Genomic DNA, 27551 nt, shown 5'->3' with positions numbered 1-27551 from the left:
TGGCTTGGCTGGAGTGGTTTCCTCTGGCCGGTGTGGGAAGGCCCCGGAGAGCTGTGCTCTGGCAGCTGGGCAGCCCAGGGGCCTCTCTCTGCCGTGCTGGATGGATGGAGATGGGGGTGGTCGCTCTCTCCCCGCAAGGCTTCGAAGCCTGCCTGAAAGCTGAGAGCCGTGCAGACAGAGGCCCTCCTGGGACGGGGGTCAGTCTTGTGCTGTGCGAGTCGCTCAGCAGCCCCCACTATAGGGTGCCAACCGCACAGCCCCCTGGGACCCAAACCCGTTGAGCACCAGCTGTGTGTCGGGGGCCCTCAGCGCTCTGCTCACCCTCTCCCTCTCTGTCCCCAGTGAGATTTTCCCCTACCTTGTGGTGGTCATTGGGCTCGAGAATGTGTTGGTGCTCACCAAGTCAGTGGTCTCCACCCCAGTGGACCTCGAGGTGAAGCTGCGCATCGCCCAAGGTAACAGGTGGGGAGTGTGGGGTGCACTAGGGCAGGGGGGGCGCTGGGCTACACCTCTTCCGGCTGAGGAAGCGGGAGCCCAGGAGCTTCCCTTGCCGTGGCCTCCAGTGTCACATGGCAGCTTGTTAGCATGAGCCCTGAGGAACTGTGGAGTCACCAGGCTGTGCTTCGTCCTGGTTCATGTGTCAGTCAGAAAGCAAACCAGACTCTGCTGCGGGGCTCATATGTTTGACCCTTCGTCAGGCTGGCACCTGGTCTTTTCTCCTCCTGCCTCACTCCATCACATGAGGCCCAGGCCCCTGAAGCTGGTCACCTCAGAGACGCTGCCTCCACAGCTGTCAGGAAAGCCCCCTGTGGCCTCCGTGGCAGGAGCTGGGGATCTGGGGTTCTGGCGAAAGCGAGAAAAGAGCCTGGAGGTCTGAACTCTTGCACCTCCTTCTCCTCACCCCCTATCTGTGGGGGCAGGGCTGGGGGCAGGCCGTTCGTTCACTCAGCAAACCTCTGTGAGCTTCTGTGAGAGGCCAGGCCCTGCACTAGATGTAGGGTTCCGAGGAGACTAGGGGAAATGGCCGCTGTCCACTAGGCGCTCAGAGCTTTAAACGTGGGACTGTGTGATAGCCTGGGGGCCAGGGAGGGGCTGAGGTAGAACACATCGACCTCCTCTGTCCCCCGAGCCATTGTCCCACGTGCACACCCGACGAGGACAGCACGTGAGGCTGGATGTGCCAGCTTCGGGGTCACTTGGCTCTCCTCTTGGGTTTGCTCAACTCACACCCTGCTTCTCCCTTCCTCTGATGGTTGTAGCTCTCCCCTGGACCCTCCAAACCCTCCTTCCCTGCAGCAGCTGTGACAGCAGCACCTTGGAGCCTGGGCACTGGCAGGGTCCTGAGGGTTGGGGCGCTTTGGTGGAATGGCTGCCTCAGAAGGCTCCCCACGTGGTTGTGTGCAGACACGTAGCGGACAGCGGTCACGTGCTGGCCCCATGGTCCTGTTGTCGTCCTCTGCAGGCCTAAGCAATGAGAGCTGGTCCATCATGAAGAACATGGCCACAGAGCTGGGCATCATTCTCATTGGCTACTTTACCCTTGTGCCTGCCATCCAGGTAAGGCCCCTCCAGGGCTGCAGCTTAGGTGAGCATGGAGCCAGCTGCTGTTTCCCCAGCTGTGCGGGGCACACCCCCTCTACACTGCCACCTTCACCTATGAGGTGGGCCCTCTGCTGGCAAGATGGCTGTCACCGTGCACAGGGTGGTCCTGGCATAGCTGGTTCAGGAGGAGGACTTGGTGAGCCAAGGCTGGGCCACGGGATTGAGCTCCCAGCCTGGCAGCCTCTGCCTTTGACCCTGTCCTTGCCCCTCGCTGCCTGTCTCTCATTCAGCCAAGTGGCAGGAGGGGGCTTGGTGGGTGCAGCAGAGGCTGGCTGCCCGCTGTGCAGTGCAGTCAGACCTCGTTTCCCAGTTCTCAGGCAGAACACGGTGGGGCCCCTGAACTGGGCCCTTCCTGCCTTTCCTGGCCCGAGCCCTGACCCACCCCTGCAGCCTCTAAACACATGGCCCGCACCCTGGGAGGGCCACCGGCCATTGCCCAGAGCCCTGGCTCAGCCGTGGGGCTGTGAGCAGAGGTGGGGGTGGACCCACACTGAGTCAGAAGCCCAGACTCTTGCTGCCGGTTCCGGGACGAGTTGTGCGAAGGGAGTGAAGAGCCATCCCCTCCCCGTCCTTCCCCCACAGCATGCAGGCCTGCTGAGGTTTGGGGGATGAGCTGAGACCACAGGGGCCCCAGGCTCCCACCCCCGCCAGAGGGCGTCTGCAGGACGCGGGCAGTCTTGGGACGTTAGAGCTGACGTGACCACGGTGCCACCGTGTGCTCCATCCTTCATCTTACCCCACATTTGAGTAGAAGCCATGGTGATGTGCCAGAGGTCGCAACAAGGGCAGGGGAGAAAAACTTAAATCTGAGAAAATTCCATCTATCCACAGGGCTTGGGGAGCAGAGAGACCACCCCTTTTCAGTTTCAGGGCAGAATTAATTCCCCCCTGAGCTCTTCCCCTCCTTTCATTGGTCCAGTGTGGTCACTGGCCAGGAATATTTCTGAGAGCCCCCAAACCAGGCCAGGCCTGGGCTCTAGGTAGGTGTTGGTCCATGGCACGTGAGCAGGGCCAGGGGCTCAGTCAGGGAGGGCTTTTTGGGTAGCAGGCTGGTGGGGCTCAGAACTTTCCAAATTGGGTCAAAGCACCTCACCTCCAAGTTCGGGCATCAGCCTTCTCTGGGTAAAGGTGTGTGTATGGGGTGGTGGGGGTGGGGGTTGGGAGGGGTGTCTCTGCTGCCCCTTTGTGGGGAGGGAGGGAGCTGCTGCATTATCCTCCTTGGCCGCTCCCAGATTTCAGAACTACCAGCATCTCTTTTCTTTCTCTCTGCTGTGCCTTGCCTGAAACTGCCCTGCAGATTCCGAGGTGCCTGCAGGCACGGAACTGGTTCTCTAGGTGCTGGGCTGTGAGGTCATGGTGTCCCCTCATCTGCTTAATTCCAGGAGTTCTGTCTTTTCGCCGTCGTGGGCCTGGTGTCTGACTTCTTCCTTCAGATGCTGTTTTTCACCACTGTCCTGTCCATTGACATTCGCCGGATGGAGGTAGGACTGGGCTGAGCCCTGCCCACCCACCTCCTCTGCATCCCTGGCTGTGCTCAGGGGATTTCTGGGTGAGAGAGGGGCAGGCCTCGGGCAGGGCAGCAGCCCCGTGCGGGCAGCCTCTGGACAGCAGCTTTGGGCCCTGACCACTGCACCCCCAACAGCTAGCGGACCTGAACAAGCGGCTGCCTCCTGAGGCCTGCCTGCCCCCAGCTAAGCCGGCGGGGCAGCCAGCACGCTTCGAGCGGCAGCTGGCTGTGCGGCCGTCCACACCCCACACCATCACACTGCAACCGTCCTCCTTCCGAAACCTGCGGCTCCCCAAGAGGCTGCGTGTCGTCTACTTCCTGGCCCGAACCCGCCTGGCACAGCGCCTCATCATGGTACCTGCCACCCCTGCCCGAGGGCCAGCGCTCAAGTCCCTCTTGTATTTTGCATTTGCCTCAGAGGTGGGGGGTGCCCCTCAGGCCTTCATGGCCTCTTGAAGCCTAGCTTTGGGAAGCCACCCACTCTACCCTCCTGCCCAGACCCTGGTGGTTTCTGGGGTGACAAGCCCATCTTTGGAGAGGTAGCCGAGGTTGTCAGGGAGAGGAGTCGTCTCCCCAGGGTGACCCAGGACGGGGTGCTCTGGGATGGAACCACCATGGTTGCCCGAGTCAGGGTTCACTGTGCGGGCATCAGAAAATGCTGGGCTGGGCAGAGGGGAGAAGGAGCAGGGCTGGCCTCTGGTCAGTGGGCCTCTCCTAAGGAGTTGAAGTGAGACGGCAGCGAGGCTGAGGCCCTCTGAGGACTAGGACCCGTGGTGTGTCTGGAGCAGGTCATGCAGCTGGTCCCTCTGGCCATGCTGACCATGGGAAAGGTAGCAGCTTTCTGGCCCAAGCTGAGATGGGGGTTGGGGATGGGAAAGTTCTGTAACAAACCTAAGGGTGCGACTCTGTATTTCCAGGCCAGGAGTCCCAAACCCGACCATGGAAAAGGAACTAGGTCCCTCTGGGGGGCAGTTGGCCCCCAGTCATAGTGGGAGGACTTGGAGAGGCAGGAGGGAAGGACAGGTTGGGGCTGCCCGTTCCTCCCAGAGGTCCTGCTGAGCACCCGATGCCCCACTGCAGGCTGGCACCGTTGTCTGGATTGGCATCCTGGTGTACACAGACCCAGCAGGGCTGCGCACATACCTCACTGCTCAGGTGACAGAGCAGAGCCCTCTGGGCGAGGGTGCCCTGGCTTCCATGCCTGTGCCTAGTGGTGTGCTGCCTGCCAGCCACCCGGACCCTGCCTTCTCCATCTTCCCACCTGGCGCCTCTAAGTTACCCGAGAACCAGACATTGCCAGGGGAGCTGCCCGAGCCTGGGGCTCCGGCTGAGGGCGTCCATGACAGCCCAGCCCCAGAGGTAACCTGGGGGACTGAGGATGAGGAACTTTGGAGGAAGTTGTCCTTCCGCCACTGGCCAACGCTCTTCAGCTACTACAACATCACACTGGCCAAGAGGTGAGTTGGGCTGTGCCAGGTCCCACCTCCCCACCTGGTGATGTCAGCTCACTGTCCCCAGAGCATCCCTTCCCCTCAGGAGGGAGACCCTCTGGTTTGAATTCTGCATTTCCTTTCAAACAAACACCCCTAAGGCTGTGAAGTAGGAGCCAGTGCTCCAAGCATCCACAACCTAAGAGTAGCCCAGGGCCCTGCTCTGGGGAGTCATAGGTTGCTGTCAGCCACTTGGCCAGAATGAGATCCACCTCACTCACTTCCACCCACTCTGAGTCAGAATGGGTGACAGACATGGCAGTGATGGCTGCCGGTGTCTGTGACAGAGGAAGGTTGGGGTGCCAGAGCTGGGCTGGGGAGGGATGTTACCTCTGCTGCCCCAACCCATGCTGGGAAGACTGTCCTGAGAGGGTGCTCTTGGAGCCTGTCAGGTTGAGCTGAGTCCCGTGTGAAGAGCAGAGAGGGGGACTGGGGCAGCAGCAGGAGGGGGGTCCCTTCCGAGGGCATCTCTGCTGAGGCTGCCCGCTGCCCGGCCCCAGGTACATCAGCCTGCTGCCTGTCATCCCAGTCACGCTCCGCCTGAACCCGAGGGAGGCCCTGGAGGGGCGGCACCCTCAGGACGGCCGCAGTGCCTGGCCCCCGCCGCGGCCTGGGCAGGGTGGGCTCTGGGAGGCCGGCCCCAAGGGGCCAGGCACGGCGCAGGCGCACAGAGACATCACCCTGTACAAGTAAGGCCCACGAGGGAGGGGGGCGGCTGGCAGGGATGGGGGGGGGGATGGGGCACGCCTCACCAGGCTCCGCCCGGCGCAGGGTGGCGGCACTCGGCTTGGCCTCGGGCATCGTCCTCGTGCTGCTGCTGCTCTGCCTATACCGCGTGCTCTGCCCTCGCAACTATGGGCAACCCGGCTCGGGGCCCGGGCGGCGGCGGCGTGGGGAGCTCCCCTGCGATGACTACGGCTACGCGCCACCCGAGACGGAGATTGTGCCCCTGGTGCTGCGCGGGCACCTCATGGTGAGCGCGGGTGGGAGCTGGGGGCGCCTGAAGCCTGGGCCGCGCAGACGCCAGCGCCCGTGCCCATGTCCATGCTGTGCTTCCGCAGGACATCGAGTGTCTGGCCAGTGACGGGATGCTGCTGGTGAGCTGTTGCCTGGCAGGCCACGTGTGTGTGTGGGACGCGCAGACTGGAGACTGCCTCACTCGCATCCCACACCCGGGGTAGGTACCCCCCACCTCCCACCCATGCCCTGCCCTGCATCTGTGCCCCACTGTCCTCACCCCACCCTCCCCGCCCCCCAGCAGGCAGCGCCAGGACAGTGGTGTTGGCAGCGTGTTGGAGGCTCAGGAGAGCTGGGAACGGCTGTCGGACGGTGGGAAGGGTGGTCCAGAGGAGCCTGGGGACAGTCCTCCGCTACGGCATCGTCCCCGGGGCCCTCCGCCACCTTCCCTTTTCGGGGACCAGCCGGATCTCACCTGCTTGATCGACACCAACTTCTCAGCGCAGCCACAGCTCCTAGAGCCCGCTCAGCCCGAGCCCCGGTACCGGGCGGGCTGCCGCCGTGCTCAGGCCTCCCTAGGCTATGACTTCAGCCACCTGGTGCAGCGACTGTACCAGGAGGAGGGAATGGCTCCCGTCCACACACCAGCCCTGCGCCCACCCTCGCCCGGGCCCACGCTGCCTCAGGCCCCTGAGGACGAGGGGGGCTTTCCTCCTGAGAAGGGGTCCCCTTCCCTCGCCTGGGCCCCCAGCGCAGATGGCTCCATCTGGAGCCTGGAGCTGCAGGGCAGCCTCATCGTGGTGGGGCGGAGCAGTGGCCGGCTGGAGGTGGGCAGAGGGGCTGGAGGTCGGCAGAGGGGACGTCTGTGCAGGGGGTTTGTGGGCCCTCCCAGCTCGCAGGTGCTCACAGCCTCTGGGCCTGCAGGTGTGGGACGCCATCGAGGGCACTCTGCGCTGCAGCAGCGAGGAGGTCTCCTCGGGCATCACGGCCCTCGTCTTCCTGGACAAAAGGTGCGAGTGCTAGGATGCCTGCCTCAACCCTAGACAGCCCAGCCCAGCACACTCTGAGGTTTGAGCCCTGCTTCCCCTTCACTGGTGTGTAACTTGACTTCCCTACTCGGTGCCAAGCCCCACACCTGTGAACAGCAGGTAGTCCACCTCAGTGGGAGGGGGACAGCTCAAAGAGTTAACAGGAAGCACTTAGAATAGGGCCTGGCACATGGAGAGTGAGCAGTTCTCCTCACCCTTCTGAAGTCAGAGTTGCTCTAGGTAGCCTGTCAATACTGACCTTTCTAGGTTTCCTGGGTTTTCAGTTCCAGAAAAATGCATTTTCAGAAGAACCGTCTTTTCTTCCCCTTTGATGCTGGACACTGTCCGTGCCTCCCTCCTCAGCACGGCTGTTGGCTGGGTGTTGCCAGGGCTCGATCACACACTCCCTGGGAGAGGAGGATCCCCAGCTTCTCAGGCTTGAGCTCCCACCTCTGGGCTGAGAAACCTGGGCCTCACCCATGACCAGGTGCCTTTGCTGAACGCTTCACCTGCCTGACCCATGCTGGCTCTTCCTCGCAGGGTCCCTGACCGTTCGTGGTCCCACCATCTAAGCTAAAGCTGGAGCCTTATTTTCTTGGGGTGGGGATACCCCTTGCTCTCACCTCTCAGTTTCTGTTGGCTGCTGCTGTCATTCCTGCCATTGCCAGGCTTCTTGCTCAGGCCTTATTTAGCTAACATCCTACCCTGCAGTCTGGCCAAGTTCACTGTGCTCTCCATGCTTGGAAATTCTCCCCTGCTGCTGTTTTTTTTTTTGAAGTTAAGGGACAGCCCACATGTCTCAGCTCAACCCTCAAAGTTCCATGGTCTCTCCTCCCTCTCCCTCCCACCCCTGTTCTGTGCCTTCCCCATCTCTGCCATAGATCCTTCAGATTATGGGCAGAGGTGAAGATGTGCATTGCCCTTTGCTGGAGTAAGATTTTGAACCCCACCCACTTCAAAGCTTTGGGGCCACAAGGCAAATGTCTCCATCTCTGCCCGTCAACTTGTGCCTAGGAATCGGGGCAGTGGAGAATAATCCTTATTTCTTTGTGGAAAAAGGAAATGGAGCAGGTGGTGCTTGGGTCGAAGCTGCTTTTCTGTGATGGAGACAGCAGCACCTTCTGTGGCTCTAAAACATAGCCCCACCGTAGGTCCTGTTTCTCCTCCCCTGAAGCCTTTCCTTTTGCTCCAGGCTGTGAAGGGGGACTGCCCATCCCCCTTGTTTTTGTTTTTAATTTCCAATCTTACATGATGTTCCCCAGGTACCAGTTTACACATACTAGCTCATTTACTCCTCATGACCACGCTGAGAGGTGGCTACAGTTGTTCCCATTTCACAGATGAAGACTCTGAGGCACAGAGGTTAATAATTGGAGTTGCAACCTGGTCCCCAGCACCTGTGCTTCCCTCTTGGCCACGGTCCCTCATGGCTCCACTGTTCCCACAGCCAGTGGGAAGGGCCTGTCAAGGGCCCGCGGTGCTCAGCCCCAAGGCTGGGGGCTCTGAGGGAGAGCCACCTGGCAGCCGCTCTTCTCTTCCAGGATTGTGGCTGCCCGGCTCAACGGTTCTCTTGATTTCTTCTCCTTGGAGACTCACACAGCCCTCAGCCCACTGCAGTTCCGAGGTCAGGGGACCTGGGCTGGGCTGGTGCCTGCACCTGGTGGGTGTGGGTGGAGCGCAGGGGCTGCCTGCAGGGTGTCTTCTCGGAGATCCCTCACTTGGCCTGTTGTCCCCAGGGGCCCCGGGGCGGGGCAGTTCCCCCACATCCCCTATGTACAGCAGCAGTGACGCAGTGGCTTGTCACCTGACCCACACAGTGCCCTGTGCACACCAGAAGCCCATCACAGCCCTGAAGGCAGCTGCCGGGCGCCTCGTGACTGGGAGCCAGGACCACACACTGAGAGTAAGTGTTGGCACCATCTCTTGGTTACTGGGGTGGCCCAGCACAGGGGGTGGGGAGCACATGGGGTCAGCCAGGGAGTGGCTGGAGGTGTCCTGGATGAACTGTGGAAGGGAATTCCTGGCCAAAGTGTGATTTGGAAAATCCCAGAGAGACCAGAATCTGATACCTGTTCCTGCCCCAGGTGTACCGCCTGGAGGACTCATGCTGCCTCTTCACCCTGCAAGGCCACTCAGGGGCCATCACGACTGTGTACATTGACCAGGTGAGGGCCGTGGGTGGGGTGCAGGAGTACCAAGCCAGGCCCATGGCCCTTGTTTCTAACTCCTGGGAGCTGGTCCCCAAGGGCCTCTGTGAAGCAGAGTGAGGGCTCCCACCCACCAGGGCACTAAGCCACCCTTGTGGACAGAGGTGTTTCACCACAGTGACCAGCTCCCCTGTGCCTGTTCCCTTAGACCATGGTGCTGGCCAGTGGAGGACAAGATGGGGCCATCTGCCTGTGGGATGTGCTGACTGGCAGCCGGGTCAGCCACATGTTCGCTCACCGTGGGGATGTCACCTCCCTCACCTGTACCACCTCCTGCGTCATCAGCAGTGGCCTAGATGACCTCATCAGCATCTGGGACCGCAGCACAGGCATCAGGCTCTACTCCATTCAGCAGGTAGGCATGTTGGGGGCCACAGGATTTTCTCGGTGTTTTAGGGAAGGATTCAAGACACCGAGCCTGTCCTGTCCTTGCCTCCAGGACCTGGGCTGTGGTGCAAGCTTGGGTGTCATCTCAGACAACCTGCTGGTGACCGGTGGCCAGGGCTGTGTTTCCTTTTGGGACCTAAACTACGGGGACCTGTTACAGACAGTCTACCTGGGGAAGAACAGCGAGGCCCAGCCGGCCCGCCAGATCCTGGTGCTGGACAATGCTGCCATTGTCTGCAACTTTGGCAGTGAGCTCAGCCTAGTGTACGTGCCCTCTGTGCTGGAGAAGCTGGACTGAGGGTGGGCCTCCCTGCCTGTCTGGCTGGGGTGCTCTGTGGGGCAATGTGCTGGACCTGGACTGGGGGAAGAGCTGAATCTTTGGGAAGCTGCCTCTGAACTGTCCTGTCCTGCCTCGTGACTGTAATATTAAACTTTTTTTTAAAAATCACATCATCAGCCAGGGGCTTTGTGAGCCACTTGCGTCTTCCCCTGGATGAGCTCTGGCATCATTTACACCCTCCCGGTGCCTGAAGTGCAGCACTTGGTTAGACCGTTCTCAGCTCAGAGCAGCTCCTGCCAGAAGCCATACCAGTCAGTCAGAGGAACAGTTTACAGGCTGGGGAAGTTTAGCAAGCCAGCTCTAGAGGCCTTCTTGCATAACCACTTCAGAGGTGTGGAAACCAAGGTGACCCCCTCCACATCCACGCTCACTGAAGGTGGTGTTGCTGAGGCCCAGCCCCCCCACCTCCCGGGGAGCAGCGCTGAGCAAACAAACACTGGCCACAGAACAGGCCACAGAACAGGTTTGTTTATTCAACAGCAAAAAGCTGAAAATGTCAGGTCCCACAAAGGAGCAGAACCTGACCCAAAACCCATGATGCATCTCTACCCCATAGAGCTGTGGGCTGGGCCAGGCAGGGCTGAAGGCAGCAGGAATGGGAGTAAGACTAGGCCCCACCTCAAGAGGGGCAGACTGGCATGGGAGACAACATAGTGTAAGGACCAGGCAGGCAAACCCTGTTCAGGTCTTGTTGAGTGTCCAGAGTGGATCCAGAAGGCTGAGGGGGTCGTCAGTGGGCCGGGCAGCCCGCAGACCCTGCCCGTTATGGGCCTGCAGAAAGTTCTGCTTGCTCATCCGCTGCTTTCCCCTCAAGGAGCTGTCCAGAGAGAAGGCCTCAGGAGTTAGGGAGGCCAGCAGCTCCAAAGAGGAGGAGGGGGGCCCCGGGCTGGGGACCTCAGGTACCGGCTGCTCCTCCTCAGGCGGGGGCGCCTCAGGCAGGGGTGAAGAGAGAGGGGGTGGGGAGGAGGATGGGAGCTGGGTGGACTCTGGGAGGCTGGGTGGCGGCAGGCCTGGGGGCTCTACAGGGCCTGGCAGGCCGGCAGCTGGGGAATCCAAGCCCCCGGGAGGCCGGATGCTGAGCTTGGCGATAGTGGCCTGGATGGAGCTGATGGGCACATCCCCACCGAGAACCAGGTCCTGGGAGTCCTGAGGAAGGTGATTCTGAGGAGACAAGAGTGGGTGAAGACGGAGTCCACGAGGCAGTGTCAGTCCTAGCAGCCCCCAGGGGCTCCCTCCCTCACCTTCTGGGTGACACTGGCACCAGCTGAGGGCTTGCACGGAAGGAGCACGCCGTGGCGCTGCAGGACCTGCTCCACGTGTTTCACCACCGCCTCATGGCAGAACCTGAGATGCAGCTGCAGGGGCACATTGGGCCTGGTCAGCCGGGCGGGGCCCGTCACCCAGGATGGAGGGCCCATCCCAGCTCCCGCCCGGGCCCTCACCTTCTCCTGCAGCATGTGTTTCCTCTGCTGCCGCATGCGCCGCACCAGCTGAGGCAGCTCAGGGATCCCACTTCCAGCCTCCACCTCCTGCACAGCCGCGTAGAGCAGCGCGAAGGCTCCCGTGCGGCCCACCCCGGAGCTGCAGCAGGAAGGGGCTGTAAGGCCAGCCCAGGAGCCCCCAGAGGAGGGCCACTCGGGAGCTACCCACACCTACCTGCAGTGGACGACAACGGGCGTGTGCAGGGGGCGCTGATGCAGGTAATGAGCGTGCACCTCCTGGATGAAGTGCAGCAGGTTGCTGGGGCTGTCCGGCAGGCCTCTGCAGGGTGGGGCGGCATCTCTGAGCCAGACCTGATCCAAGGCTGCACCACCCTCCCAGCCCCCCAACCACCGCCCAGGGCAGCAGACGCACAACTCCGGCCACGTGGGGAAGTGGAGGTGCACGAGCGAGCGCTTGAGGCTCTGGTCCCGGAACTGCAGGCTCAGCACCCGTTCCACGTGGGTCTCGGTGGTGCGGACACTGCTCAGGGCCAAGCTCAGGGCACCGTGCACCATGGGCTGGCCCCTCTCGGTAGGGAAGTAGCGAGCCACCTTTTGCTGAAGGACAAACAGGGCAGTTAGGGCTGGTTTTCCAGTTTCCCTGCTGGGCACCCACCCAACCTCTCCCTCTCACCTTTTCCATCTCGGCCTCGGACACGAGCATGACAATGACTGATACTTTCTGCTCATGCACCATGAGCCAGAAGTCGGCAGCTGTGCCAGGCAGGGGGGCCTGGGTGGCCACCAAAGGTGGGCAGTACGGTGAGAGCCCCTCCACGCGGCTGGCGTTGATGTAGTCGTCCTTGCCCGAGCGCAGCACCACACGGTTGCTGTCGTAGGGCATGACGTCCTGGTGCCGGTTCTTCAGTGAGTAGCAGCGGGCGATGGCGATGGAACGGCCACGGGCATCGTGCTCCTGTGCGTCTTGCAGCTCCCGCCAGACAGCGTCCAGAGCCCCTGCATCGCCCAGCTGGCCCCGAAAGGCCTCCAGCTCCTGCTGCAACTGCTGCAGCCTCTCCGGATGCTCGTAGGGGTCCTGCTCAATCAGCCGCAGGGCCTGTGGCCGCCGGCCCTCAGCCGCATCCACCTTAGTGGGCTGTAGCAGAGGCTGCCCACCCCCAGGAGGCTGAGCGCCTCCATGCTGACTCTCAGGGCTGGACGAGAGCAGATCTGCACTCGCAGCGCCTCGGCGCAGACACACGGCTGGCTCTGCTGCAGGGGGCCGAGGAGGTACGGGGCCGGGCCCCGGTGATGGGGCAGGTGAAGGCACCAGGTGGGGAGTGGGGGCGGGCTGGCTGGCAGGCGGAGGGCCTCGAATGGAGAGGGGGGGGGCCTGGGGGCCCAGGGGCCTGGGGGAAGGGGCAGGACCATATGCCAGGGTGGGATGGGGAGGCTGAGGGGGCCCAGGGCTGGGGAAAGGCAGCGCCCCTGAGTGAGGAGGCAGAGGGTCCTGAGAGGGGCCTGGGTAGAGCTGGGTGTGCAGGGTGGGTGGTGGCTGCCCCAGGACACCAGGCTGAGGGGCAAAGGGATAGGGGGTCTGTGGGGGTACCAGTCCTGGAGCCTGGGGCGGGAAGAGATGCGGATGCTGGAGTGGAAGGGGCTGCTGGGGAGGCTGGGGCCCAAACACCGCTCGTGTGGGATGAGGCTGGGGCCCAGTCCTCGGGGCTGAAAAACCTGTGGGCATCCCAGGAGAAAAGTGGTGCTGGGCGGGGGGAGCTGCGAGGGGTGGCTTGGCCCCCATCGGGTAGGTGTAGGGCACGGGCAGCGGCTGGGGGGGCGGCCCCGGGAAGCGGGGCCGGGGAGGAGCAGGGGCAGGGTTTGGCCGTGGTGCTGTGTGGCTGGAGATGGGGGCCTGGACGCTATCTACTGTGGTGGTGGCTGGCCGAATCCCCACGGCCAACTCAGCGCCGGAGAACTGGGGAGGTGGGGCTGAGGGCAGGCCTGCAGCCGGTGGGGTAGGCCCCACCCCCCCATAGGGACTGCTCACCATGCCATGCTGCGGCGAGGATCGCGGCACGAGGCCCAGCTCTGGTGTGTAGGCCCCGGGTGTGTAGAGAGCAGGTCCAGGTGCCAGGGCCAGCACAGGGTGCCCTAGGGCCTGGGGGGCCCTGGGCTGCAACATCTGGGCGGGGCCCGAGTAGGTACCAGGCGGTAAGGTGCCTGAGAGATAGTGGGGTCCTGGGCCTGCAGAGCTGGGGAAGGGGGCAGGGGGGAAGTGGAGTGGGGCAGCCGCCCCCAGGAAGGTGTCGGGGGGCAGGCTGCGCAGCTCCTCAGGCAGGTCCCCTGCCTCCACTGCCTCGCCCTCCTCCCTGCGGGGCAGCAGCGGCTTTGGGGCTGTGGGCCGTGGCGGCGGCTTCTTCTTCAGCTCCCTGTAGGACAAGGTAGGGAAGAAGTGGAGCCACACAGCCCCTCAGCCCGACCTCGGTCTGGGGTGCAGCCGCACCCCGGCCCCGGGGCCACACTCACCTGTCCAGGAGCTGCTGGCGGGCTGCCTCACGGGCCTGGCAGGTAGACTGTGCCCGTTCCAGGAGAGCGGCCACCTTGCTCTCCAGGTCTGCATAGAAGTCCTTGCCCTCCTGGGACTTCTTCATCAGGTCCTCGTAGGCTTCATAGGAGGCCACCAGGGTCTGCAGCGTGGAGTTCCACCTGGCGGGCAGAAGGGCCGGCAGGAGGTGAGTAACTGGAGCCCAGCTCTGGGCAGGACTGGGTAGAGGCACAGGGCCAGACACTAACTTTTGGTCCAGTTCACTGAGCACCCGCCGCACAGATGCGTACTGCACGTTGGCCTCTGTCAGTGCCCGGAGAATGTTGTCCTGGGCGGCCAGGTTCTGCTCCAGGTACACCCTCAGCTGGTCATACTTCTTCAGCTGCTCCTCAAACAGCTTCTGAGGGAGTGTGATGGGGGGTGGAGGACAGACACTCAGGGCCTCACCACCTAAGGGTGGAGCCTAGAGTCAGCCCCTGCACACTGCTCACCCAGCCCCACCTTTATCTCTGAATGGTCTGTGGTAACCAGTGACGCCGTGATGTCATCCTTCTGGATAAGCTCACGCAGCTGCTGCTCCAGGGACACACGCTGGTCCCGCATCTCCTGCACCTTGGCCAGGATGCGCTTCAGGTTCTGCAGCACTGCCTTGTCCTCTGGGAGCGGCAGTGGTCAGTGAGGCCAGAGAAAACCCCAGCGCCAAGCCTCTCCCCATGGGGACAGGAAGGGGGCTCACCTGGGGTGAGGGCTGGCGTGGGCAGGGCAGCCCGGACCTGGTCCAGAGGACCACTGAGCAGGCGCAGGTTGCCAACATGCAGATTCATGGCGCGGTGCAGCTCGCTGTTGGTGAAGGAGGCCTTCTCGTGGACCTCCATGTACTTGGCCCATTCTCGCCTCACCTCTGCCAGCTCGGCCTTGGAGACAGCTGTGCTGGCCCCTGCCTGGCTCACTGCCTCCTGCATCTTCTGTTCTAGCAGCTCATCCTCCTCCAGCAGGTCCCTGATGTCCTTCAGGGAGGCCTCCACATCCGTGAACACACCGGACAGCACTGGGGGCGTATTTAGAGGAGGCGGGGTCAGCTCCTGTGGCAGGCAGACTAGGCACCCACTCTGGCCCATCCCCCAGGAGACAGAACTGCCCCCTCAGTCAGGCTTGCATGCAGCCCAGTGCTGGCTGAGCAGTGCAGACAGAGGGCACACAGGGTGCGGTGGTTCGCCGAAGTGTGCAGTGGGTGCTGTGACGGGTGCTGGGAGAGGTGAAAACCTCCATCCTCGGTCAACAAGGGACACAGAGAAGGCCGCAGCAGATGACTCCCACGTTCCCGCTCTCCACCTGCTTGCTTTTCCTCCTCACTCACCTTGCATGGACTGGACGAGGTTCCTGACAGTGTCGGGCCGGACGCTGAGAGCTGCACACTTCTCCATGAGCTGGGGTGGGATGTGGCTGTAGGCATCAAGGTTGTCCACTGTCTCAGGATCCAGCTGCATTGAGTCCATGAACTGGCTGTTGGGGGGCAACGGGACCAGGTGGGTGCTGGCTCAATCCCTCAGCTACACAAGGAGCCCACCAGGGCAAGCCCCCACCACTGAAGCAAGGTCTGAGGTCCTAACAGACAACAAATCAGCATCCCAACTGCCACCACAGAACATGCCCAGGGCACTGCTGGAAACAATGGGACATCCTCCTCTCAAGATGCGTGACTCTCAACTTACAAATCTAGCATACAAGACCCTGGGCAGGGAGGGCGCAGCCAGGAGGCCTGCTGGTGCCAACAGACCTTTCATTTACTCCTCTCCCTGTCGCAGGCAGCACTGGGGACCCCACAGAGGTCTGGTGTGTACCCTCCATGCCTCCCACCCCAGCCTTGCACTCACTCCAGGACCTCATTCTTGTCCTCAATCTTGGCCATCATCTCCCGAAGCAGCTTGGCCTTCTCCTCACTGCAGGAGAAGTGACAGCAATTCGCTGGAAGCCGTCTCTTTGAGATATCCCAACCCAACCTGGGCTAATAGGGCCTGCCTGTCCCGCCCACCTGTACAGCGACGAGGCTTCATGGGCAGCCATGGGTACCAGTTTGGTGAAGATGTCAGGGCCCGTAACAGCTGGGTCTGTGGGGTTCACTGGTAAGGGCTTCACCAAGGGGGCACCTGGGAGGGGTGAGGAAGAATCGTAGAGACCAGGCCCACTCGAACCTCGACTGCCTCTCTCCTGTCCCATCTTCATCCCTACCCCGATCCTTGGCCTCCCCTCAGCTTCAGACCTTTTACAGGCTGAAGGGTGTCCAGTGCTGGGACAGCCTCGTGGTAGATGAAATCATTGTCCTTCTTCGCAGAATTGTATCTGGGGGTCAGGAGAAGGAGGAATGGGGAGTCTTGAGTGATCAGCAGGGATCCAGGACCTAGCCTCCCACGTGGGCCACTACTCTCTGGCCCTGGTGGCTTCCTCCCAACGATGCAGGCAAAAGGCCAAGACCCCTCCTAACAAGAAGGAACCAGAGCCACCCCGAGCCCCAGAAACTCACTTTCCCCCAATGACGTCCATAGTGAAGCGAAGTGCGTCTTGCACGGTGTCAGGCTGGCCCTGTAGGGTAGGGATGGGGGTGCTCAGTGCCAACCACAGCCAGTGCCAGGAGACCCCTCAGCCCCACCAGGCTTGCTCCTTGTCCTCTCAGGCTCCGAGGGGCAGCCAGGCTCTTCCTCATCTTTACCTTGGCCAGCTTGATGGCTTCATTGAGCTTGTCCAGGGCACTCTGGAAGTACGCGACCTGTGGGGGACAGAGACCAGTCCGTCCTTCCCTGCTTGGACCCTACTCTTTCCGCCACCCCAACCCACACCGAGCCTATCTGGCCATCAGGTGACCCATCAGAAGACAAGGAGCTGAGGAGGAAGCCACGCGCCAGCCCAGCCAACAGCACCACGGTTAGTGTCTACCAGCTCCACCCCACAGCCTACATCTCCCACCAGCCATCCCCTGAGGGGAGCCTGCTGCGCCTCCTCCGTCCCCTGGGGATGAAGGCTGCACAAATGGGACAACACATGAGAAACACCAGGTCTACGGCGGGGGGCCGCCAGGGATGTGGGGGTGAGAGACAGAAGAAGGGTCCCCACGAGGATCTGACTAACAAGGCTGGGACCAGTCCAGAGTCCCCTCCTGGCCACGGCTCACTCACCCGCTCTCCGAACTTCTGCTGCTCCTCAGCCTGCTTCCCCATGTGCAACTGGGAAAGAAGAGACATCGCTACTTACTTCCTGAGCTATGGCAACTCAGCCCAGCCCAGCCCTGGTGGCCACGGTGCCCTCACATGAGCCACAGCCGCAAAGTAGTAGATCTTCATCTGTACCAGCTTCTTCCAGTCCTTCTGGATCCGGCCCAGCAGTGAGGCGGTATCGGGGTTCTCCAAGGCCCGGCACGCCTCCTTGTAGTAATCCACCACCTAGAAGCCAGGACAGGGCTATAAGTTGGGGATCGGGAGTAAACCAAAAGCCTGGCATCAGTCCCTTGAGGGCCACCGTCTATCCCTGTCCCTACCTGTGCACTGATGCGAGCCACCAGAAAGCTCTTCCTGTTGTCCAACATGGACTTCTCCAGAAGGCACTCCTGAGCCTGGCCCTGGAAGAGCAGATGGAGATGCACTCCATTCCTCAGCGGCACAGACCACGCGGATGCCCTCTCCGTCCAGCCTCCCGCACTCCAAGCAGCACAGCCCTGCTCCTGATCCACCTGGGGCTCAAAAGATCAAAGCCCAGGCCTCTGCTTGTCCCTCACTGCCATGTGCACAGGACTTCTAGGATCCAGCCCTAACCGTGCCCACCCCTGGATTCAACTCGGCCCCAACAAGGGTGTCGTCTCCTCACCAGCATGAGGTTGACATTGAGAGTGAGGATCTGCCGGCTCATGTCAACGCTGTAGGCATGAGGGAAGTGCTCACGCAGGTAGGCAAAGGCACCTGCTGCACACTGGAAGTGAGTGCAGGAGACCTTCATGCCCTGGGAGAGAACAGGGGAGGATGCCAGAAGCAGAGCCACAGAGCTGCCTGTGTCCACTCCACGGGGCAGGATTCACACTCTGGAGGCTGGCAACACTCAGCACCCCTCCCTGGTTCTGTCCTATGACCCACCCACTGCCCCTACCCTCCTCACCTCCTCAGACATGCGCTTGTCCATGGCCCCCAGCATGGAGTGCAGCGCCCCTGGGGAGGCACAGAACATGGGGTCAGGGCTAGCCTGGGGCTGCTGGTGTCACTCATGATCAGGACAACAGGGGTCTGAGAACTGGGGCAGTTGGTCCAAGGACACCAAAGCTGGAGTAAATGGGGTCTCAGTCTCTGGCTCTGCACCAGGCAGGGATGGGGTGGAAGGGAAGGGGCTCCTGCCGTCCACAGCCCTCAGCCTACAAGTCCAGTCTCAGAGCCTCAGGGATGCCTACACAGGACTCGGGGCTCCCCAGGCTAAGGCTGAGCCATCAGGGTTGACGGCAAGGCCAGTCTAGGCCAGCGTTGTTCTCCTCCTGCTGGAAGCAACCCAAAGCCACAAGGGGGGCTGGGAGCTGTCCAGTCAGAAAAGAGAGGCCACCCCTCTGGGCCGGAGCACACAGTAGCAACACCATGTGGCAGCCAGCCTAGTAGAGCCTCTCCCCAGCAGGGTGGCTCCCTGTGGCCCAGAAGAGAGGCACCAGCAGAGCTGTGAGAAGGCAGTGGAGGGTCAGAATCCAGGTGTCTTCCTTCCATCAGCCCACTGCCCTTGTGGCCTCCTGCTGAGCTGAGATGGGGTGGGCAGGGCTGGGAGGTAGGGCCATGGGGAAGGGGTTAGGTAGCTCACCAAGGTTGTAGAGAATGCAGGCCTGCTCATACTTGATGTCTTCATGGGCCACAGACTTGCCTGAGAAGATCTCAGTCCTGTGGACAGGCCACCCCAGTCATCTCGAGGGAAGGAGCTGGTGAAGCGACCCGCCACCCCCAGTGCTGCGTCGGATGGGAGGGAGGCCTGGGGAGACCACACCAAGCCACTCCCCATGCTGTGTAGCAAGGAAAAGAAAGCGGGGTGGTGGGGAGAGGGGCATCCCCACCGCCCAGACACCCCTGGGCTGTCCCAGGCAACCTCCAGGCTCCCCCCAGCCCTGCCAGCTCTCACCAGGTGACAGAAACAGCGGCCTCCTGGCCTGAGCCCATGGGGACCCGACTCTGCAGGTAGTGGAGCTGGCCCAGGTACTTGCGGAGGACACTGCAGCCCTCAAAGTCCCGTGGGACACGAACAGCATTCTGGGGGACGGATGGGAGAAGCAGGCCTACTGTCATTTTGGAGTAGAAGACAGGCAGGGCTGTCCACCCACAAATGCCCAGGAAATAATCAGAGCTGGGGGACTGCACAGTCTAAGGGACCCAAAGAAAGCCCACAGCTACCTGTAGTCATTCAACAACCATCCTACCAGCCAGGACTGTTGGACTGAATCAGTCCCACTTTTCCAGGAGGCAGTTTAAAACATGCATTAAAAATTTTAATGTACTTAATGTTTGACCCACAGTTCTGTATCTAAAAATATACAGTAAGAAATCCAGAAAAGCAAATGCTTGGATGAGCATGCAAGGATATTTATCACAACATTAACAGGGCCAAATACTGGATGCCACCAAAACTTCCATTAAAGAGGATTAAATAAATTACGTCAAGGCTACCCACAAAAGAGAATACTCTGCAGCCATGAAAACTGAAGACAAGGATCTCTACTGATATGTTAAGACGTCCATAACACATTTATTGTTGGGGGGAAAAAAGCATGTAACAGATAAGCAACATAATTTCATTTTTATAAAATCATATGGAAATTGATATCAACTAGGTATATAAACAGAGGAAAAAATCTAGACAGTTAAGTGATTATCCCTGGATAGTTGGGTTTAAGTAATTTATCTTATTCTATACATGCATACAGAGACATATTTGATTCTTTATATTGCTTATGTATTCTTTTATACAAACAATTTTCAATTTTTATAGTAAGCAATAAAGCTAGTCCCATTTGGGGAAAAAACAAAACAAAGTGAACCCTCTGCTCAAACAAACGGAAGAACAGACAGTATACCCTCCAAGAAGCAGGTGCACAAAGAGTGGAGGGGCTTGAATCGCTGTGCATACCCTAACCCCACCTGCTGGAGGGACCAGAGAGCCCCACACCAGGGTTCCAGCAGCTGAAGGGCCCAGTAGAGCTGCTGGGCACCAGCTAGAAGAAATCCTCTAGGGGACTTCCCTGGTGGTGCAGTGGTTCAGACTCCGCATTCCCAATGCAGGGGTGCGAGGCACAGGTTCGATCCCTGGTGGGGGAACTAAGATCCTGCATGCTGCACAGCACACCTTCCCCCCCCCCCACGCAAAAAAAAAAAAAAAAAATCCTCTAGGACAAGACACTCCAGAGCTGGGCTCTGAGCCTTCTGTCTGGGATGCTCAGAAGGGACGCGGATGCCCTGTGGGACATCAGAGGAGGAAGAGTCCAGCACCAGTCCACTCAACACCACTTCCCAGCAGTGTCTTGGGGGACCATCTCCCCTCTGGGCCTCAGTCTCCTCTTTCAACAGGAATGCTAAGCTCCCTCTCTGCCCTCTAGAATGCCCAGTGCAAGGATAAGGCGTGTCACAGCCATACTGCTGAGGTGCCACCTCAAGGGGCCTATCCCAGAGGCCGAGGCTTCTCATATAGTCATTCTTATCACTCCCCTCCCCATCATACTTCCACCATAATGAAATGGCACTTAACGTTTTCCATTTTTTAAAGTGGAGCCACATCCTAAGCAGTTAACATCTCTAAAATAACAGGTATGATGTGCTAGCTACACATTTTTAAAATACTAAAGCATATACAAAAAGATTAAAAAATGTTTGTCTTTGTACTTCCTAAAACCATCTTTGGGAAACAATGGAAGCAACCCTCCCTCCAGGTCATGGAGATTCACCTGCACCCTTTAATCCAACCAAGAATGCAGCTCCCTCTTGTCCCACCCTGGCCTGTCACACTCTGAGGAACTGCATGTGGTAGGAGTAGAGCAGAACAGGGGAGTCTGAAAGCAAGCCCAGCCACCACACCACACCCACTCCCCCACCCTCCAACAACCCCCTCACCACCTCTGTCAGTTTTATTCCCTGTGATCACAGAACCAAAAATTTATTCCAGAGTAACTGAAAAGTCTTCTTAAAGAATTACTTCAGGGCTTCCCTGGTGGCGCACTGGTTAAGAATCCGCCTGCCAATACAGGGGACACGGGTTCGAGCCCTGGTCTGGGAAGATCCCACATGCCGCGGAGCAACTAAGCCCGTGCGCCACAACTACTGAGCCTGCGCTCTAGAGCCCGCGAGCCATAACTACTGAGCCACGTGCCACAACTACTGAAGCCCACGCACTTAGAGGCCATGCTCTGCAACAAGAGAAGCCACTGCAACGAGAAGCCCGCACACCGCAACGAAGAGTAGCCCCCACTCACCGCAACTAGAGAAAGCCAGCTCACAGCAACGAAGACCCAACTCAGCCAAAAATTAAATATAAAAATAGATAAATAAATAAAATTAAAAAAAAAAAAGAATTACTTCAGGCCCAGTTTTACAGATGAGGAAACTGAGGCCCAGATCAGGAAAAGAGAATTGCCTACAGATTTCCAGATTATATCCACCTTCCATTTCCACTGCAAATCAATGAGTTATGGTAAAAGGTTAACTTGACTTATGCTGTCTCTGCTTTCTACATCTCTGTGCTTTCATAAATTTCCTGTAATTCACTAAAAACTGGACCAGTGTTCTAAAACTTCTGTAATAGTTCATTTAGTTACTCTATTTTATTTTCACTTTATACACTGCTGAATCTGGGAGTTTTCTTGATCTGATAATTTTTTTTTCACTGAAATAATTATCAGCGTTCTACGTAAGAAAGTTTGTTCTGTGGTTTCACTGAAGAAACACTGATCTAGTCCAACTCCCACACTCTTTCAATGAGTAACTCAAGCCCCAGGAAGGGGAAAGTGACTATCCTGATGTCCTGTGAGCTGTCTGTGCTGGGAATAGCCTCAAATCTGGAGCATTCTTGGGGTTGGCTCTCTCCAGCCCACTGCTCTGTGCAGGCTACCTGCCCTACACCATAAAGGATCTGCCTCAGGAGAGGCTTTGGAGCTGGGTGGCAATGCTCCCTCGAGGGTGTTTTGTGCACAAAACAATGGTAGTCTGAGGGGTTAAGATTATCTCAGTTTTCAAACTCTTCAAACAAAATCTTTTTAAAAATTTAACTTACAAGGAGTATTCTGGGAAGGTAGCAGAGTAGGAAGCACCAGAAATCCGTCTCCCCACATAGACAACAAATGCACTGGCAGAATCTGTCTGATATAACTGTTCTGGAACTCCTGGAGTCTACTGAGGACTTGCAAACGTGCAGAGGAATGTTTAGATAAATTTTGGTGAATTTCAGCCCTTAGCACAATAGCAGCTACCCAGTGCCCATCCCTGTGCAGGCAGCCTTGCATGTGTTCCTGGAGCAGCTTGCACACACAGCCTGTGGGAGCCAGGGTGGGCAATGAGGACGCTGTCCTCCAAATATCAGGGATCTGCTCTGATCAGGGCTGATCGCGCTGCTTCTGATCTCAGAGGTGCAAAGAGGAGGCGGACACTGTTGTTGCACCTCCCCCTCTGGCTGAAGTGACTTGAAGGGGATTTAAAGCACCAGTGCTTCTCCCCCCTCATCCTTTCATTTTTCTCTTTTTCTCCTTTTGGGAGCCAGATATTGAGGACTATTGGATTCAAAAGCAACCACATATTCAGAGGAAGTTAGAAAGTCATCATGCACACCCAGGGGAAGGCAAAGGCTCAGAAAAGACCTGAGAAGACTATAAGTTCACACCTCAGACTGATTCTTGGTACAGAGACAGCCTACAACACTCCAAACAAACAAACAAACAGCAAACCCTGGGGAAAGGGGAGATTCTGATTTCCAGAGTCACCACATCATTAGATTCAAATGTCCGGTTTTCAACAACAACAAAAATACAAGACATATAAAGAAATAGGAAAATATGACTCATTCAAAGGGACAAAAACAAAAAAAAAACAAGAAAAAACAAAAAACTGTTCCTGAAAAAGATGTGATGACAGCTCTACTAGATAAAAACTTTAAAGCAACTGTCTTAGGGGCTTCCCTGGTGGCGCAGTGGTTGAGACTCTGCCTGCCAGTGCAGGGGACACGGGTTCGAGCCCTGGTCTGGGAGGATCTCACATGCCGCGGAGCGGCTGGGCCCGTGAGCCACAACTGCTGAGCCTGCGCGTCTGGAGCCTGTGCTCCACAACAAGAGAGGCCGCGACAGTGAGAGGCCTGCGCGCCGCGATGAAGAGTGGCCCCCCACTTGCTGCAACTAGAGAAAGCCCTCGCACAAAAATGAAGACCCAACACAGCCAAAAAAATAAGTAAATTAATCAATTAATAATTTAAAAAAAAGAATTATACTATTAAAAAAAAACAACAACTGTCTTAAAGATACTCAAAGAACTAAAGGAAGATGTGGAAAAAGTCAAGAAAATGACATAGGGAACAAAATGGAAATATCAACGAAACAGAAAACTTAAAAAGAAACCAAAAAGAAATTCTGAAGCTGAAAAGTACAATAACTGAGTTGAAAAATTCACTAGAGTGATTCAAAGGCAGATTTGAGTAGGTAGATGAAACCATCAGTGAAATCAAAGCTAGAACAATTGAGGGGACTTCCCTAGTGGTCCAGTGGGTAAGACTCCACGCTCTCAATGCTGGGGGCCTGGGTTTGATCCCTGGTCAGGGAACTAGATTCTGCATGCAAGCCACAATTAAGAGTTCACATGTCACAACTAAGAAGTCCACATGCCGCAACTAAGAGTCCGCATGCCGCAACTAATAAGTCTGCATGCCACAATAAAGATCCCACATGCCACAACTAAGACCTGGCACAGCCTAAATAAATAAATAAATATTAAAAAAAAAAGTCTAGGACAACTGAAATTATCAAGTCTAAGGAACAGAAAGAAAAATTATTGAAGTGAACAGAGCCTAAGGGACCTGTGAGACACCATCAAACAGATCAACATACACATTGTGGAAGTCCCAGAAGAAGAGAGAGAGAAAGGGGCAGAGAGAATATGTGAAGAAATAATGGCAAAAAAATTTCCAAATTTGACTAAAGACATGAATATAAACATCCAAGAAGCTTAATGAACTTCAAGTAAAATTAACTCAGAGACCCACACCAAGAAGAATTATAATCAAACTGTTGAAAGACACAGAGAACATGGAAAGCAGCACAAGAGAAGTGACTCATCAAATACAAGGAATCCTCAATGGGATTATCAGCAGATTTCTCATCAGAAACTTTGGAGAACTGAAGGCAGTAGGTTGATATATTCCAAGTGCTAAAAGAAAAACACTGTCAACCAAAAATCCTATATCTGGCAAAACTGAGGAGAAATCTTTCAAAACTGAGGAGAAATCAAGACATTCCCAGCTAAACAAAAACTGAGGGAATTCACCACCACCAGATCTGCCCTGCAAGAAATGCTAAAGGGAGTCCTATAGACTGAAATGAAAGGACACTTGATAGTAACTTGAAGCCATATGAAGAAATAAAGATCCCAGTAAAGGTACACTGTACATGGGCAATTATATAAGCTAATATTATTATAACACTGGTGTGTGACTCCACCTTTTGTTTTCTACATAAGAGACTAATAGTTTTTAAAAATTCAATTTATACACAGTAGTCTTTAAAGAATATATCTTTAGCATATATAAACATACCAATTAATTATACCTGCTTTGGGGGGAAGAGACAATCTCCTACACTTTGAAATTATAAATAAAAATGTTATTTAAATCCTCTTTTGTTATTCAAATAGAAACAGTTGTTCTTAACTACTTTCAAACAGAGTAGCAAATGAGATAATTCACCTGACAATTTTTTCTTCCTCTTAAGAACGGTGTCACCTTCTTTAAAAGGCAGGTAAGTACCTCTACTTCAACAAAATGAAGGCTATATATGAAAAGCCCTTAGCTAACATCATACTAAGTTAGTAAAAGACTGAAAACTTTTCCTCTCACACAAGAAACAAGATGACAAGGATGCCCACATCAACCACTTGTATTATCACAGTACTGGAAGTTCCAGCCAGAGCAATCAGGCAAGAAAAAGAAATAAAAGGCATCCAAATTAGAAAGGAAAAAGCAAAATTATCTCTTTTCACAGACATGAACTCCTATGTAAAAATACCCTTAGAGATTGCACCAAAAAAATCTGTTAGAATTAATGAATTCAGTGAAGTTGCAGGATACAGAATCAATACACAAAAATCAGTTGTTTCTAAACAATCACAATTAAAGAAAAATTTTTTTTGAATTTCAATTCCAATAGCATCAAAAAGAATAAATTACTTAGAAGTAAAATTAACCAAGAAGGCCAAAGACTTGCATAGAGAAAACTACAAAACTTTGCTGAAAGAAATTAAAGACATAAATAAATGGAAAGACATCTGATACTCATGTATTAAAAGACTTAATATTGTTAAGGTGGCAAGCCTCCCTAAAGTGATACAGTTTTTGGATTTTACTTTTTTACGGATTCAGTGTAATCCACATCAAAATCCCAATGGCATTTTTTGCAGAAATAGAAAAATCCATCCTAAAAATTCATATGGAATCTCAAGGGACCCCCCCCCAAATAGCCAAAACAATCTTGAAAAAGAAAAACAAAATTGGAGATCCCACAATTCCTCATTTCAAAACCTATTACAAAGCTATAATAATCAAAACAGTTTGGTACTAGCATAAAGACATATGGACCAATGGAGTAAAAGAGAGTGCCCAGAAATAAACCCTCAAATATATGGTGTTATGGACTGAATAATGCCCCCCCTCACCAATTCATACTAAAGTCCTAACTCCCAGTATCTCCAAATGTGACTGTATTTTAGGAGATAGAGCCTTAGGAGATAGAGTGAAATGAGATCCTAGAGGTAGGCCCTAATCCAATATGACTGTTGTCCTTCTACAGACATACATAGAAGAACAACCATGTGAAGATACAGGGAGAAGATGGTCATCCACAAGTCAAAGAAAGAATCCTTAGAAGAAGTCAGCTTTGCCAACACCTTGATCTCAGACTACTAGCCTCTACAACTGTGAGAAAATAAATTTCTGTTGTTTAAGCCAGCAGTCTGGGGTACTTGGTTATGGCAGCCAGAGCAAACTAATACACACAATGAAATGATTTTTGACAGGGGTGCCAAGACCATTCAATGGGGGACAGTCTTTTCAATTTATGGTGCTGGGAAAACTAAATATCTACATGCAGAAGAGTGAAGCTGGAACCTTACTTTACACCATTTACAAAAATAAACTCAAAATGGAGCAAAGACCTAAATATAAGAGCTGAAACTATAAAACTCTTAGAAGAAACAAAAGGGAAGATCTTCGTGGCACTGAATTTGGCAATGATTTCTTGGATGTGACTTGAAGAGCATAAGCAACAAAAGAACAAATTGTAAACTGGACTACATCAAAATTTAAAACTTCTGAGCATCAAAAGGACACAACCAACAAAGTGAAAAGGCAACCCATGGAATGGAAGAAAATATTTGCAAATCATGTATCTGATAAGTGGTTAATATCCAGAATATATGAAGACATCCTACAACTTAACAACAGAAACTCAATTCAAAAATGGATAAAGGGGGACTTCCGTGGTGGCAGAGTGGTTAAGGTGGCACATTGTCTGCCTGCCAATGCAGGGGACACGGGTTCGATCCCTGGTCTGGGAAGATCCCACATGCCGCAGAGCAACCAAGTTCGTGCGCCACAACTACAGAGCCTGTGCTCTAGAGCCCGAGAGCTACAACTACTGAGCCCACGTGCCACAACTACTGAAGCCCACGCATCTGGAGCCCACGTTCCGCAACAAGAGAAGCCACTGCAATGAGAAGCCCGCGCACCACAATGAAGAGTAGCCCCCGCTCACCACAACTAGAGAAAGTCCACGCACAGCAACGAAGACCCAACACAGCCAAAAAAAAAATGGATAAAGGGGATTGGAATCAAGATGGTGGAGTAGTAGGACATGGAACTTAATTCTTCACACAAATACATCAAGAATACATTTACAGATGGAACAATTCTCACACAACACCTACTGAACACTAGCAGAAGACCTCAAACACCTGAAAGGACAAGAAAGATCACCATGTAACTGGGTAAGACAAAAGGAAAAAAAAATAAAGAGGAAGCAGATGGGTCCTGCGCCCCTAGGAGGGAGCTGAAGGAGAGAGGTTCCGACACCCTGGGAAGTCCCCTCACCAGTGGAAAGATCAGCCGGGACAGAAAAGAAGTTTCCAAGGCTCAGAGAGAGCAACAACCAGTTAGTGGCAGGCAGGACAGCCAGAGATTACACAGATGGGCCGTGCCACTGCCCTGTGCATCCCAGCCTTAGAAGCACCTTTGCTGGTATGGGCAGGGGCTGGATGCTGGAACGTGGGGTTTAGAGGACAGACCTGGGGAGAGGACTGCTGTTGGCTGCATGGAGACAGCCTAAAGGGGCTGGAGTGTGGGGCACAGCAACCAGGAGTGTTCATGGAAGAAGCCCAGGCTGCCACAGAAGCGAAGTGCCATTGTTAAGTGGCGCAGGAAGGGAGAGGTGGGGCCACCATTGCAGCCTCGTTCCCCACCCACCGGCTCCTACCTCCATGGGCTCCGGCCGCTGCCCCAGCTCCCTTCTGCCTGGGCAGGCCCGTGCACTCCAGCTGCCACCTTGGTTCCCTCCCACCCTGGGCAGGCTCACACGTTCTAGCCACTGCTTCAGCAGCCCTGGGTGCAGACACCAGTGGGTTGCCCACACACAGAGGTGGGGCTGAAATCACAGCTGAGCCCCAGGGGCCGTGTGACTTAGGAAGCAGAGCTGAAATCTCTCCCTGTGGCTGAACGAACCACAGAATTACACCTCCGCTGCCAGCTTTGTAAATTCAGTGCCTGCAGAACATCCGAACAGAAAACTGGTGCTCCCATGGCTGGGACAGGTCTGGCCTTAGCAGCTGT

The 27551-nt window shown here is 56.0% G+C and overlaps 2 protein-coding genes across 4 annotated transcripts in view; one reads left to right on the top strand and one right to left on the bottom strand.

Annotated features, from left to right (window-relative positions):
- SCAP (SREBF chaperone) overlaps positions 1 to 9626 on the top strand; it is a 92751-nt gene extending 83125 nt beyond the window's left edge. The window contains exons 9-23 of one of the 3 annotated variants that reach the window (XM_061196675.1): positions 343 to 455; positions 1463 to 1557; positions 2985 to 3083; positions 3245 to 3463; positions 4190 to 4566; positions 5100 to 5288; positions 5371 to 5572; positions 5661 to 5776; positions 5861 to 6383; positions 6481 to 6566; positions 8126 to 8208; positions 8321 to 8487; positions 8669 to 8749; positions 8940 to 9146; positions 9231 to 9626. In XM_061196675.1, the coding sequence (XP_061052658.1) occupies positions 343 to 455; positions 1463 to 1557; positions 2985 to 3083; positions 3245 to 3463; positions 4190 to 4566; positions 5100 to 5288; positions 5371 to 5572; positions 5661 to 5776; positions 5861 to 6383; positions 6481 to 6566; positions 8126 to 8208; positions 8321 to 8487; positions 8669 to 8749; positions 8940 to 9146; positions 9231 to 9476 (2803 nt within the window). In that variant the 3' untranslated portion in view covers positions 9477 to 9626. Of the gene's footprint in view, positions 1 to 342; positions 456 to 1462; positions 1558 to 2984; positions 3084 to 3244; positions 3464 to 4189; positions 4567 to 5099; positions 5289 to 5370; positions 5573 to 5660; positions 5777 to 5857; positions 6384 to 6480; positions 6567 to 8125; positions 8209 to 8320; positions 8488 to 8668; positions 8750 to 8939; positions 9147 to 9230 lie in introns of all 3 variants that reach the window. The other 2 variants (XM_061196674.1, XM_061196676.1) reach the window with 2 other exon arrangements.
- A 345-nt stretch (positions 9627 to 9971) lies between these two features.
- PTPN23 (protein tyrosine phosphatase non-receptor type 23) overlaps positions 9972 to 27551 on the bottom strand; it is a 41372-nt gene continuing 23792 nt past the window's right edge. Inside the window, exons 3-25 of the mRNA XM_061196673.1 lie at positions 18615 to 18742; positions 18303 to 18379; positions 17625 to 17674; positions 17340 to 17471; positions 17014 to 17094; positions 16787 to 16918; positions 16655 to 16702; positions 16192 to 16248; positions 16006 to 16064; positions 15745 to 15824; positions 15517 to 15631; positions 15359 to 15424; positions 14842 to 14987; positions 14221 to 14532; positions 13986 to 14140; positions 13733 to 13884; positions 13466 to 13645; positions 11634 to 13368; positions 11373 to 11557; positions 11175 to 11279; positions 10961 to 11099; positions 10760 to 10873; positions 9972 to 10679 (exon numbers count right to left, since the gene is read on the bottom strand). Coding sequence (XP_061052656.1) covers positions 10200 to 10679; positions 10760 to 10873; positions 10961 to 11099; positions 11175 to 11279; positions 11373 to 11557; positions 11634 to 13368; positions 13466 to 13645; positions 13733 to 13884; positions 13986 to 14140; positions 14221 to 14532; positions 14842 to 14987; positions 15359 to 15424; positions 15517 to 15631; positions 15745 to 15824; positions 16006 to 16064; positions 16192 to 16248; positions 16655 to 16702; positions 16787 to 16918; positions 17014 to 17094; positions 17340 to 17471; positions 17625 to 17674; positions 18303 to 18379; positions 18615 to 18742 — 4728 coding nt within the window. The 3' untranslated portion in view covers positions 9972 to 10199. The remainder of the gene's footprint in view (positions 10680 to 10759; positions 10874 to 10960; positions 11100 to 11174; positions 11280 to 11372; positions 11558 to 11633; positions 13369 to 13465; positions 13646 to 13732; positions 13885 to 13985; positions 14141 to 14220; positions 14533 to 14841; positions 14988 to 15358; positions 15425 to 15516; positions 15632 to 15744; positions 15825 to 16005; positions 16065 to 16191; positions 16249 to 16654; positions 16703 to 16786; positions 16919 to 17013; positions 17095 to 17339; positions 17472 to 17624; positions 17675 to 18302; positions 18380 to 18614; positions 18743 to 27551) is intronic.

This window comes from Eubalaena glacialis, chromosome 7, assembly GCF_028564815.1.
Source record: "Eubalaena glacialis isolate mEubGla1 chromosome 7, mEubGla1.1.hap2.+ XY, whole genome shotgun sequence".
Classification (NCBI taxonomy): Eukaryota; Metazoa; Chordata; class Mammalia; order Artiodactyla; family Balaenidae; genus Eubalaena; species Eubalaena glacialis.
The sequence above is the reverse complement of the archived record's forward strand: the minus strand, read 5'-3'. Positions and strand labels throughout refer to the sequence as shown.